This window comes from Psittacula echo, assembly GCF_963264785.1.
Source record: "Psittacula echo genome assembly, chromosome: 1".
NCBI lineage: Eukaryota > Metazoa > Chordata > Aves > Psittaciformes > Psittacidae > Psittacula > Psittacula echo.
In genome coordinates this window covers 55,180,023-55,194,040 of record NC_137735.1, presented here as the reverse complement: position 1 = coordinate 55,194,040, position 14,018 = coordinate 55,180,023, and the positions used below count along the sequence as shown (strand labels likewise).

The 14,018-nt window shown below is 38.9% G+C and overlaps 1 protein-coding gene across 1 annotated transcript; it reads left to right on the top strand.

Moving 5' to 3' along the window:
• Positions 1–1,106: 1,106 nt before the first annotated feature.
• Positions 1,107–11,453, top strand: LOC308227649 (dehydrogenase/reductase SDR family member 6; the record flags this gene model as incomplete). The annotated part of the gene is made up of 9 exons (XM_080630387.1): positions 1,107–1,980; positions 3,482–3,560; positions 5,682–5,778; positions 6,315–6,423; positions 7,549–7,609; positions 8,248–8,361; positions 9,349–9,407; positions 10,065–10,157; positions 11,400–11,453. Exons 1-9 carry the CDS (start codon positions 1,909–1,911, stop codon positions 11,451–11,453), a joined length of 738 nt encoding a protein of 245 aa, XP_080486513.1. The 5' UTR covers positions 1,107–1,908.
• Between the last annotated feature and the right edge of the window lie 2,565 nt (positions 11,454–14,018).

Sequence of the window (14,018 nt, the reverse complement as noted above, 5' to 3'; positions counted from 1 at the left end):
TCAGGGCTGAGCCCATCAGTAATGGTGGTAGCATCTCTAGGATAATGTGTTTAAAAAGTGGGGAAAAGTTGTTGCACAGGAGCAATTGCAGCCACAGAGAGGAGTGGAAGGAACAGCTCTGCAAACACCCAGGTCAGTGCAGAAAGAGGGAAAGGTACACCAGGTGCTGGAGCAATGGTTCCCCTGCAGCCCATGGAGGTCCATGGTGGAGTGGATACCCACCTGCAGCCCAGGGAGGACCCCATGCCAGAGCAGGGGGATGTCCAAAAGAGGCTGTGACCCCGTGGGAAGCCTGTGCTGGAGCACAGTCCTGACAGTAACTGTGGCTCATGAAGAGAGGAGCCCATGCTGGAGCAGGTTTGCTGCAGGACCGGTGACCCTGCGGGGGACACACACTGGAGGAGCATGTTTATGAAGGACTGCACTCATGTAAGGGACCCACGCTGGAGCAGTTTCTGAAGAACTGCAGCCTGTGGGAAGGACTCATGTTGGAGAAGTTGGTTGGTCTTGATACATAAGCTGTAACTCTCACTTAAAACCATTAAGTCTTTTTATTTATATATTAGAATAGAAAGAATTTTTCCATTCAGTTTCTTCAGAAGTCTGATTGTTGAATCTGTAATCTTCAGGGGAACACTGTTTTTGCTGCCACTTTTGTAGGGAAAAGCTGCTGAGAAAATAGACAGGATTTCTGGACAAAATCAGATGAATTAATAATTTGGTTTAACATACAGGACACTGAATTTGATTTTGCAATCTGAGCCACAGCTCAGATTTGAGCATCTCTAGATGACAGCATTGTCTGTTAATTTAGGGGAGATTATGGTATCTTTATCTTAAATTCTCAGTGAAGTACTTGGTATGTTGGATTCATGTATGTTTTTTAAGACTTCAGGTTCTTGGGATGCCTTTCTACATTCATAGATACATAAACAAATTTTGCGCTGTGGGCTAAAAGTGCAGAAAGTTTTGCTTATTGATAACCCAGTTAACAAATATCAGATACTGCACTCTGACTGAAACGCAATGGCTTCACTCTGAAATATCCTATTTGGTAGTTTGTCCCTTACATAATGGAAAATCCACAGGAGGGAGAGGGTTGCATTCGCTTTTAGTTATTTGTCTGCAACTTTACATGCTGTTTTTCTTTAAACATGCCACAACATTTCAAAGTGTGTGCTTGGGCAGGAGAGAAGAGGGCAACGTTTTGCCTTTTGGCTGCTACACACTGAGTAAGGTAGAACATCCTAGAGGTTCCTTATTGCTTGTCCTAAGCATGCTCAGTAGTCCCCTGAGAGCAAGGAAGGTGAGAAGGGCAAGAGAGGACAGAGCTTTATCATTCTCCTCTCCTCTCTGCCTTATTGGAGCTGGGTATTTGCAGTGCTGGAAGTTTCCTGAGACAATTCAGAGCCAACACCAAGGCCCAGGGTGTATTGTGTGGAATTTATTGCAATCTAGGAAGTTGATGAGCTTAGGAGGAATAGAAGGCAGACCTGCTTTCTAAGAACACAATAGCCAGTGGAAGCACAGGATTATGAACTGCTGTGCTTCTGTTTCATCTTAACTTTTTTTTTTTTTTTCCCCTGTTTAAGAAAAAACAGAGTCTGGCTTCTGCTATAAAAAAGCTTGGCTTTTGGGCTCAGATACCTTCTGGTGTTTTTTTAGTTTCGTACTATATTAAAAAACTAAACCAAAACAAAGATTAAGGCAGCCTCCCCTCAGCACCCTGGGTGACTCAGGACCACACTGCAGCAAAACAGAACAGTCTGTGAAGCAATTTGATGGCAGAGGTACTCAGAATCATGTCTAGTTTTTGGAATGCATTTGTATCTGATTCCCAGGGAATGTTGTTGGCTCATCTTTTTGTTAAAGATTCTGTGACATCTTCTGTCTGCGCAGATCAGCAGCATGGGTCGGCTTGATGGGAAGGTCATACTGCTGTCAGCAGCAGCACAGGGGATTGGACGAGCAGCTGCTATAGTAAGTGGGAAAAAAAGTTTGTTTTCCTGTACCTAAGCTAGGTCTCTAATACTAGCTTGTCCAGAGACAGCCGCACCAAACAAGTTCTTGAATTCATAAGCCGCAGATGAAGCCAGAACTATTCATTGAAAAAATCAGGGAATAATAGAGTCATTGTGCTGCATCCATTGTGCTGTTTGAATTTCTGAAAGTCTGAGGCTCCAAGTGGTGACATCAGGCAAGGATAAGGGCAAGATTCAAGAACAGCTGCAACTGCTTTTTTAACAATATATAGCTGGTACTGTCTGTACCTTTAATCCTATATCTCTGCTGCTTTCCTCTGGAAGAAGATAAGGATAGAAGGAATATTTCCTGTTACACCCTATAGTAAAACAATGATATTTTATCTACATTAATCATTGACATAACTAAGTCTACATGATACCAACTGCACAGCTACAGTGTTGTTCACCATAAGCAACTGTGAGAAATAATTTAGAATTCAATTACTTGAACAGAATTCAACATATGTATTAATTTTCTGGCTACCTTTTAATTCCTTTTGACCAGTTCTTCCCCTGCTATTTCATTCTTCCATAGCAGATAGAGAAGCTAGTGGGGTTATTTCAGTATCTCCGTATTGTAATCAACAAGCCAGGAAAAGCTCCTGTAAGAAGGATTTCTGCCAATCCTAGTTCATTTCATATGCATGCAGTTAAGAATGCAGGAGACTTCTAATCTTGGCACTTACATTAAAACACTTAGTCCAAAGGAGTAGATAATTGTAAATTTGTAAATACCCAACAAGCATGGAAGGAAGTCCACTTTTGTTTAATGCCACTGTCCTTTTAAGCTGCACTTGAGATGCTTATTTTGAAGATTAGGGGCTACAGTCTGAGATGTCAGAATAATTTTGACAGAGGTTACTTCGTTAGCATAGCTGTTGATTTATCAGTAATCACAGTGCAGAGAAAGCAGATTTTGAGGGCAGCATTACGAATGACAGTATCTCCAGTTAAGTGCCAAAGAAAGTCATGTTTATTTTAATATTGCTCTATTCCAATGGCTTGGTTGCAAAGTATTTTCATAAAGGTTCTATATTGCCATTTCTTTTTATGACTTGTGCCTTTATCTCTCAAATCCCATTTAAATCCAACAAGACAGACAATTCTAGCCCTAACTGTTTGTAACAGGTTTACTAGTGTCCATGCAGCTAATAAGGGTAATAATAGCACCAGTTGTCTTAGTCTGGTTACTGTTATTATACTGTATTTATGGATTCCATAGTTTAAGGAAAAGATGTTAACTCTTGTCTTGTATCACATATAGTTACTGAATTGTCCTCAAGATGTGTGGTAAGTGATGCCTATTACTCCCTGACATGCCCTAAATTAAAAGTGAGAGATCAACTGCCTTCAGCCAACTTTGATTCAAGCCAAAAAGGAAAGGAGGAGGAAACAGAATTTATTTCTGGTAAGATCTGGAATATCTAAATATAAACTGCTTCTCTTGTATTCTTCAGGCTTTTGCAAAAGAAGGAGCCAAAGTCATTGCTACAGACATCAATGAGCCTAAGTTGCAAGAGCTGGAGAAATATCCAGGTAAATGACCTACAGTAGCTGTTGGTTCAGCTCTTGCAAGTTTTGGTGTAGAATGGCTGAAATCTAACTTGGAGATAGGGCAAACTCCAAAAGACCAGAAAAAAAAAAAGGAAAATATCCAGACTAAGTCTTTAGATGTTGGCATTGCTTCGTTCTGTGATGTGGAATGGCAGAGGTTCAGCATGTAACATACAGCAACACCAGCATATCAGACAGAGTATTATTCAAGGCATTCGAAATAACTTGAGGTTTTTGTGTCACAGAAGCAGCTCATTTCTGCTTCCCAGATAGCACCCATTTCAGTTATCTTTTGAGATCACTAGGCTAATTGTCAAACACAGCACTCTAAAAGGCACAGAATGCTTTTCACTCATCGCAACAGCTAACATCCAGCTATACCAAAAGTAAATTTAGTGTCTTGCGTTTCCATGGCACGTAGTTACAAAGGAATGCGTTATGAGGGTAGCTGCCTACTAGAGTTTACTATGCCTTCAGAAACTAACCCTGCAACATTAAATAAGCCTGTTCCATTTGCACAAATGGTCAGGCCTTAAGATGACATTCCTGCTGATGTCACAGGAACATACTGCAAGGAGTAGTTTTGCATAGCTGTGTTTCTTAATCATAAGTGACACAAGTGTGCACCATCATATAAAAATAATTTTTCAGTCTGGAAATAAAAAGTAAGACTGGGATGTATTTTACAACTGAAAATTCTTCCAACTTAATTTGACGGAATGAATTGGATTTAAGGAATTCCTGTTATAGGGTGACAGTCAAATATGCAAAAGCACTTTTCTCTAGTGCAGCTTTTAGAGTGAACGTTGATCTGTATTGACTGGAGTTCATCACAAGCAATCCCTTTGTAACTCTTTGGGAACTTTAGGAATTTTCCAGCTTTATTCTGCAGGTGTTTAGAAAAGTGTTAAGTTTTCAACTGTGTGGTTTTTTTCCTTCTGCTGTTGTGGTCACAAGAGGTAATTTTCCATATACTCAGAGCCATTTCAACTCCTTTGACATACGATTAGTTAAACTGTAATTCATCAAGGCTTGGCACATTGTGGTCTTTAAATTTTATCCAGGAGAGGTAGTTCCAGTGCTGATGTAAATCATCAGCCTGTAGTCTTAATTGCATCGTTATACACAAATCTCTTCAAAAGTGTCTGTATCATTTAACTAAGGCATATAAAACCTGTTAAAGGACTTGTCAGTTTGGCTTCAAAAGAAAGAGGGGTTTATCAGTTTCAGATCAAATTCTCCCATAATTTAGATATCACTCAAATGCTTTACAAAGAGCTTTACAGTATGTCTAGAATCACGTATGCTGGATGAGACCTCTGGAGGTCATAAATGTCTTGCCTGCACTGTCCTTACAGTCCTGCCTATTGCTCATAGTAGCTGTGGTTAGAGCAGGTTGCTCAGGGCTGTGTTGAGTCAAGTTCTGAATATCTCCAAGGATGGAATTTCGTCAACAACCTCTGCAGGCCCCTGTTCCGGTGCAACTGCCCTCATGGTTTTAAAATAATAATGACATTTAAAAACACACAAGAAAAAACCTTTAAGCAAATACTTTTCTCAGAAGCCCACAGCAGAAAGATGAAAGTCAACAGAAAGAATCTGGAACATCGAGAAGTCTGACTGAATATAAGGTGTTTGGTAGTTGTGGATTTTGGTGGTGGTGTTTGTTTGGAGGTTTTTTCTTATGTGTTTTTAAATACATGGACATGGAAGTTTGTCATGATTATACAGATTCTGTAATTGTTCAGTTTGAGAGTATAGTGGAATTCAAGCTTATTGGAAATGTTTTTGCGGTAAATGATGTTAGCTCGTCTGCTTGTGTGATGCTGTTACAACAAATCATATCAGTTGATCTTTTTTTAATTCCCTTCTGAAATTTTAGGAAGCATGACCTGCTGTCTATTGCTGTCCTGATTTAACCACTGCACTAACCTCATGATTAAGTGCAGCTCTCAGTCAGTGAGTCTCTATGTTGTGGTGCACCACTGAGGGGGACTGCTCCCTGTCAACCCACTGCCTTAAATTGTCAATCGTTAGCAGCTCAGAAAAATAAACCAATGATCCTTAGTCAAATACAGTGAAGCAAATACTGTGTTTTTCTAGGCATTCAAATACGTGTTCTGGATGTCACCAAAAAGGAGCAGATAGAAAATCTGGCCAAGGATATTGAAAAGATTGACGTCCTCTGTAACATTGCAGGGTAACAAGCTTCTATTTGATCCTACATTTTTTTCCAGTTTTCCCTGTCTTCCAGAAGTACTTCCTTTTACTTAAATGCATTTTATTTCTTTTGCTTTAATTCACTTTATGCCTTTAAGACAAACTTTCATGTGTTTTCATCAAACCTGAACTTCTCATGTGTAGCCACATTACCCAGGCCAAGACAGAATAGCTCTTGAATTTGTTGTGTTTTCACACTCTGTGGATGCCCAGCACTGATGGCTCTGGCCCTCCTAGCACAACAGTGAGCAAAGCTGAGGGTCTGCTACTGCTCTCCTTTGCTTTGGTTTTGTTTTGTCCCTACTGACAAGCATTTCTTTGCACATACTGAGTCTGCCTTGTGTCCCTGATACTCATCAGGAGAAATACACTGTTGCTTGCTTTCTTTAAAAGAACTCTAGTCCCTCCTTTTCAGGGTTGGAAGAGTTATCTACTGCAAAATTATATGGGCAAATCTGCATTAAAAGCCACAGAAGTGTAAACCACAGACTAGTCCAGTTCATGCACTTATTCTAGGTTTGTTCATCATGGAACCATTCTGGACTGTGAGGATCAAGACTGGAACTTCACTATGAACCTCAATGTTCGCAGCATGTATCTAATGATTAAGACATTCCTTCCTAAGGTAAGGATTGCTTGCCTGTGATTTTTTAGTCTCTGCTGCACTGTGTTTAAAGTGTGAGAGATCTAAGTTGTTGCCACTGTGACAGCATGGGATTTGAGATAAAAATGCTAGTATGCAGCTTCTAAAACATTCTCTGCATTGTATAGTTCTTCAAGCAGACATCCTGCCTAAAGGATGTGGTAGAGAAGATGCATTCAGGGGCTTGCACTATGTAATACATAACTAAAATCCTTCAAATGCAGAGCTGCAAGGGAGCCATTGCAATACAGTGCTACCACATTCTACTATAGCACAAGCTGCGCAAAATAATTGTAAATAATGTATAGTAACATGAATTTTATGGAACTCTGGAAACTATCTTACGAAGCAATTCAGTGCCACTGATGGCAACATGCTGGTTATATCAGAACAGTGTAGCAGCACGAGGACACTTGTTGACATAATAACTGGGTTTGGGACTACAAAAACTTGTGAACTGAATAAGGAGTTTATATTCCTGTAAATGCAAAGGCCAGATGTGGAAGCTGTGACCATGGCTGGATGGCAGTTACTCTTTTCAATCTTGTTCCAGTCCTTTTTGTTTGGTTTGGTTTTTGGCTTCTTGTTTTATGGGGTTTTTTAAGCTGATACCTATTTTCAAGTTTTCTATATAACAGCTTTAAGCATCTTGGGTTTGGAATGCCTGAAAAGGTTGTAACTTGAAGAAATCTAGCTACAAATCAAAGATGCTAGAGTTGTGATTTAGTCTTCTGCAAAGCTAGTGTCTGAATGGGATCTGTGAGTAACTGCATTGGTAGATGGCATAAGCAGAGTTACTGCATAGCGTATACTGTGGTGACAAAAGGGCAATAATTCCAAAGTGTCTATCACAGGAAAAAAGTCCTTTCCTGTCATAGTCTTCACTCCCAAGATGACTCAGAAGAACTTAGTGAGAACTTCAGATTCTGCTTTACTACTTCAGTTGCTAGATGAAAAGAGATAAGCACCCATCTGTGCCGATTAAGCTTTGCCGCCCTGTGTATCCATTGCATGTAGGGCTGTTCCGTGGATTGTTATGGGCTACTGTGCTGGATCTGCAGATAACAAAACAGTCTGCATTTGAATGACGTACGTATTATTTTGCAGATGCTCAAACAGAAATCTGGAAATATTATAAATATGTCTTCTGTGGCATCCAGCATTAAAGGTCAGTATCTTGCTAGAGTTCCTTACATAAATCTCAGAAATTATGGGACTGCAAAATAAACCTTGCACAACTTTGAAATGAGAGGGTACAGCCAATCCTGAGGAGGGATACAGTTAAATTAAAAAAAGAGCACACATCAACTCGTCTGTACACACAAGGACACGGATGGCAAAATGCAGAAATACTAAGATACTTGCCTCTGAGCTTTTGAATCTATACTGAATAGTATCCTTTCTACCAGTTTGTATTAAATAAAAAGGAACTGCTTCCAGTGATACCTTGCTACATATGTTCTTCAGAGAAACAATAAAGAAATGACAATTACATCAGCATTGTAGCTATGCTTCCCAAGGAAGCCTGATGGTGACCAACAGATCGGTCTCTGCTGTTCCAAAATCTTTACTTTGTTAGCTTTTTTGACTACTCCCCAAACTTACACTACTGAAAGGTCTTTGCTCTCATGTGTGCTTGCATAGAATTCTGGCAGTCAGCATTTTTGTTACCCTGTCCTTACAAAGAGACTACAGGTGCTACAGGAAATGCTGGGGCCCAGCAGCAGGTGCATATTGAACAAACTTGGTTCTCTTTTTCTTTCTTTAACATGTTTCTACACTGCCTTCACACTGACCTTCTGTTAGGAGTTGTGAACAGATGTGTATATAGTACTTCAAAGGCAGCAGTTATTGGTCTAACAAAGTCTGTGGCTGCTGATTTCATTGAACAAGGCATCAGATGCAACTGCGTATGTCCTGGTAAGTATTCATACATTATTTTGTAAACTTGGAGCAGATTCTAGAAGGCCTGATTTACTTTGACATTATTAACAAAGAATTAACTTGCAAGTGGTAACTAAAGTTACCAACAGCATAAAGGTTCAGGACCTGCTTGAAACATTTGAGATTTAAAATACAAAAGTTGTTACTTTTGTAGTTAAGCTGTATATTTAGTCTGTTAACCCAGCACATGCACGTTATATATGCATTGCACACTACCTGAATGTTTATTTTCAAATATATACTCTAGAAAGACAGGAGCAGGCAAGGGCTAGCTACCAGGCTAGCCGTGGTTTAACCAGCTGAAAAGTATTGAATCCAATTCTGAGTCTTGCCTTATCTTGAAATTTAGAATCCTATGCCACATTTATAGTTTTGCAGTCCTGAATTGTATTACAAAGTTACATGTAAGTGTTAAGACATACAGATAGAATCATGGAATACTTAGGGTTGGAAAGGACCTTAAGTTTCCAAACCCCTGCGCTAGGCAGGGATTCTCACACTAGACCATGTTGCCCAAGGCTCTGTCCAAACTGGCCTTGAACACTGCCAGGAATGGAGCATTTACCACTTCTTTGGGCAACCTGCTCCAGTGCCTCATCACCCTTACAGTAAAGAGCTTCTTCCTTATATCTAACCTGAACTTCCCCTGTTGAAGTTTAAACCCATTACCCCTTTTCTATTGCTACAGTCCCTGATGAAGGGTCCCTCTCTGGCACCTCTGTAGGCCCCCTTCAGATATTGGAAGGCTGCCATGAGGTCTGCATGCAGTCTTCTCCAGGCTAAACAGCCCCAACTTTCTCAGCCTGTCTTAATACGGGAGGTGCTTCAGCCTCCGATCATCCTTGTGGCCAGTTGGCTGAATAGATCCTGTGGCCAACTGGCTCTCGACAGAACCACTGAACAGCACTTTTTGCCATGATTGCTGATGGTGATTTTTAACACTGAATTTAAAATTCTGCATAGGAACTGTTGACACTCCATCTTTACAGGAAAGAATCCAAGCCCGGCCTAACCCAGAACAGGTGTGTACATACATTTAACTCCCTTTAAATACACGTATGCAGCGGCACTTTGCCCCTTTTCAGGAATGTTCCCTATTTCAGAGTACCAATGATAACATAGCAGCAGTGTCTCCTTTAATACTTTGGTCAGTTTGTACTCAAGACAGAAGTCTTAATGAGTCAGAAGGTTACTATTGCTTACTGAATACAGAGAGTCTGTCATCTATGGAAGCATTTGCAACCATTGGTTACAGCATCTGGTGCAAAGGTAGAAGATATTTTCTACTGGGGCATGTGGCAGCCACAGACTAGTGCAAAACCGTAATAGAAAGGGCATCCTGGCTATGCGTGTCAAAATTGTTTGGAATGCTTACCCATACTGACTAGATAACTGTGAGCCCCCATTTGAAAGGTCTGGGAATATCTACCACCAAAGGAAGAACTGACTTACACTGGGTTTACTCTGGAACCAGAGATTTAGGTCCAGTCTCCTACTGTTTTTAAATCTGAAATTCATACCAGTGTTAATATTCTAATTTCTTTGTCTAGCATAAATTCCCTACTCAGTGTATTAAAAGAATTTGTGTCTCATGGCTTATTTCCAGTATTGCTTTATACATGTCAGATTAAAATAATTGGTTTTCATTTTTGGTATACCAAATGCTCCTGTGTATATAGGCATTGAAAGACTTTCTAGCCAGACAGAGGACTGGTAGGATGGCTACTGCTGAAGAAGTGGCCCATCTCTTTGTGTACTTGGCCTCTGATGAAGTAAGTATGATCAACAAAATTTCCTGTCGCAGAATCCTGTGCTACTGTGCTGTTTCACAATAGAGAGAAGTTGCTTTAGGAGGATTTACATTGTCTTTAAGATGGATTATTACAAAAAAACAAAAAACAAAAGCCCACAATATTTTACCGAGTTCAACCTGTAATGCAAGAAGTACTCTGAATGTTGACAGTGATTGATAAGGCATTAGGTGTTTGGTACTGTAGGCTGGTGGTTTGATGTCATCCAAGCAAATTGACTGACCCCAGATCATCCTGAATTATATGAGAAATGGGCTTGTCTGCTTTTCCACATTTGTACCATGGCTAGGTCATGTTTTAAGGAGGTAGAATTAGTAATCATCACTTAACTTCACTATTCAAGAGCAAATTCATATTCGCTATTCAAAGAGCGTTGAACTGCTGGCCATTTTAGGTGAAAGGGCTAATGCTCAGAGTGAATTTACCCTTTCAGCATAAGAAAAACCACAGACTCACTGAGGTTGTTATACACCAAACTCTTAATGACCACTGCAAGTACTACCAATATTAATGAGCATGTATCAAGGTATTTTGGGTGCTATAAATTTACTATGAATCTAAAACTGGGCTGGATTCATCTGGGCTTGTCCAGCAGTCCCACTGAGCATAACACAATATTTTAATGGAATTAATGCTGTCTTAATGTTGCTATCTCTCAGTAATCTGTTTCCCGTTTTCATCTTGGTTTTATTGTTCCTGTAAAGCTACTCATTTTTTTGAGTCTGGTCATAGGGTTTACAACCATACATAGACAGAATTCCAGTTTTCCAGTATATTCAGTATGCTTCAGTACTGATGTAGAGAAGAATGCCAACAGCTTAGTTGCTTACCTCACAATCTGCCTGATTTAACTTTTCAGTTAGGTGTCCTTATAATTATTGGCTGACCTGATCAGATTCTGCCAAGCTAAAGAGCTAATAACATCATAGTGTGATGTATTATTTCTGCAGGTAAGACATCTATAGTCTAGTCCATGTGAGTATTGCTTCTAATAATACTTTTGATACACTCCCCCGAGTTAGCCAAAAGGTCTCCATTTCTAAGTTTGTTTGTATTCTATTTTTTCAGGTATTTTTGTAAAACAAAACAAAAAATGCTTGTATAAAAAGAATGGCAGGGTGGGGTTTTTTTCTTTAAATTAAAAGTGTTTCCATGTAATTAATAGTAAATTAGTTAAAATTGTTACTTGTTATGTAATTTCAGTCTGCCTATGTGACCGGTAATGAACTGATCATTGATGGAGGATGGAGCTTGTGATTTACCTTACTTGCAAATGGAAATTCATACCATGAAAGGCAAAAAGTGAGGATTGTGTTTCTCAGATAAGATAGCTGGCAAAGATTTAGATCACGCATATGATGTCCTTAAAAACAAGTTTGGTACATTTTTACTGTTAGATGTTCTATTTCTCGATTGGTCTTACTGATTCACTTTTCCCTAAATAGTGAAATACTGGAGTAAAATATACTTCATGTGGCTTCAATTTCTGGTAACTCCAAGAACATGAGAGAATAGCAATTTAACGTGTAAGGTTTCAGAAGGCAAAGAATATTATTTAAGGTACAAAATCCGAATTGTGCTTTAAGCAAATCTGAATGAAAGTAATTAAATACTACCTTTATTATCATCCTGCAAAGTATCTGGAAGCTAAACATTCACAATTAGATTTCCTACTAGTATTGACAGACTGTCCTGAGAAAATGGAGCAACTAGTATTAAATCGGCCAGAACTAAGCATGGTTCAAATAGAAGAAGCAGAAATAACAGCAAATTTGAAGATATGAACATTTGAATCATTTTGTTACTGGTAATAAATGTTTCTGTATTAGAGAACATACTAATTGCAAATTTTACTTGAAAGCAGATTCTGCCTTGCAAATTACAAAGTTCTTTCTGCTCTGTACTATCATTAGCAAAATGGTTTAGAACTGTAATAGCTGTAGAAAAGCACTCTGAATTGTTGAAAAGAATGTCTAGTGCCTGACAACACTTACAGATCCAAAGTGGGCAGTGCAAGACAGTCAAACACTGTAGATATGTGGTGTATGGGTGCATGAAACTTCCTGTGTATACAGCAGAGGGTCAGTGTTTTTGCACAGCTGGTTTTCGCAACTGCAATGTCCATTTCCCAGATCCTGGGCAAGTTAGGTTTTTGGAATCTGGAAAAGCAGTAGCACAAAAAGCAGGATTGGCTTGTTGGATTGGCCCCTTTGTGAAGTTTGGGGAGGGATTTTTGTTTAAGCACATAACCACTTCATGAAGACCATGCTGTTTTCTTGAAGTAGAAATGATGGAGAGGAGCCTGCTCTAAAGCTTAAGACTAAAGCTTGCAAAATGTAGAGAGCATTAAAATCATGTGTAGTTTCTACAGTCACTTAGAAAGCACATTAACTAGTAAAGAAGAGGTCCTAGTGGGAGAAATGGAAACCAGAACTGTTTCATTAATGGTATAGATCACTCCTAAATTGATCTTGGAAGTATCATTACTATATTTTGTTTGTTTGTTTTTATCTTTCCATGTACGCAAAGTACTATGCAAGGACATCACTCTGGTAGGCATGGATGGGGCTATATGTGTGAGAATTATGCTTACATACACAAGTATGTAAGCATAAGGTATACATACACATAAGCTTACATACACAGGTACATATACTCCATCAATTTGCTTAGACTTCTGGCACACAAGCAAAAGGAGTGGATTTTACAACTCTAGATAGAGCAGATATATTCCTCTTCAAAAAGATGTATTGATACTGGACAAATGTTGTCAAATCCTTATGCTAGGTGCTAGGCTTTTTATTCTATTGCTTGATGGTCAAATATCAGTATAGTTCATGGTAAAACACAAGGCTGTTTCTCTGAAAAGGACTGTTTGTACAAGAATTTGTGTATGTTTTTATTGTGATAGCACATGGTAGCTTTGATTTATGAATCAGAAACCTATTAACAGAAAGTCTCGTATTCTGGGGAAAAAAGCCATAAATCCTGACCCAGAGATCTAAGGCACTCAATAACCTGAATTCCAAAACTATTTGTTTTGCTAACATACTATTAAAATGGACATGAATTACATAGGCTGTCTCTAAATAAGGTTACCTTAATAGAAATTGCATGCAGCCCCATTTATCTAGTTTGTGAATGAAGCTGTATGTAATTTCATATATATTCGTATATTTTTAAATACATATATATGTGGGGGAGGAATTAAAGAATAAATATACTGAGTGTGATTAATCAGTAATCAGAAAGCACAGGGGGAAATGTTCAATATTTTGTGAGTGTTTCTGTAACAACTGCTATGTTTTTAAAATTACTGTTTAAGATTTTAAGTATCAGCTGAAACATTAATAAAAATTATTTAATTTCAAAGATGATTGAACATGTCTAGCTAAAATCGGACTTCTTATTCTAATATCATAAGTAAATGTAACTTTTACAAATGAGAGAGTATTGTGGATGTTGGCTTCCTCAAGCTCATTTTTGGCTTAACTTTTACCCTTCATCGTGGTTGGAGCATTCTGATCTTGTGTAGTTTGTTTAGGGGGGTTTGAGTATCTGGTATTTCAAAAAAGACCCTGGCAGCCAAGCAAAATTGAGCTGAGGCAGAAATCGGAAGTTATCCAAACTGGTTCCACTAATGTTCACTGACATAAATTCAAATGTTGTTAAGTTCAGGCTGGCAGGATACCATTTCAATGGTTTTGGAGTTCCATATGAAGGCCAAAGTCCCTCTCTGTAGTAGGTGTTTTCAGGCTTACCTTGAAAAGAGAATCTTCTCACTGCAGTAACACAGGAAACTTGCATTGTGTATTCTGAAAA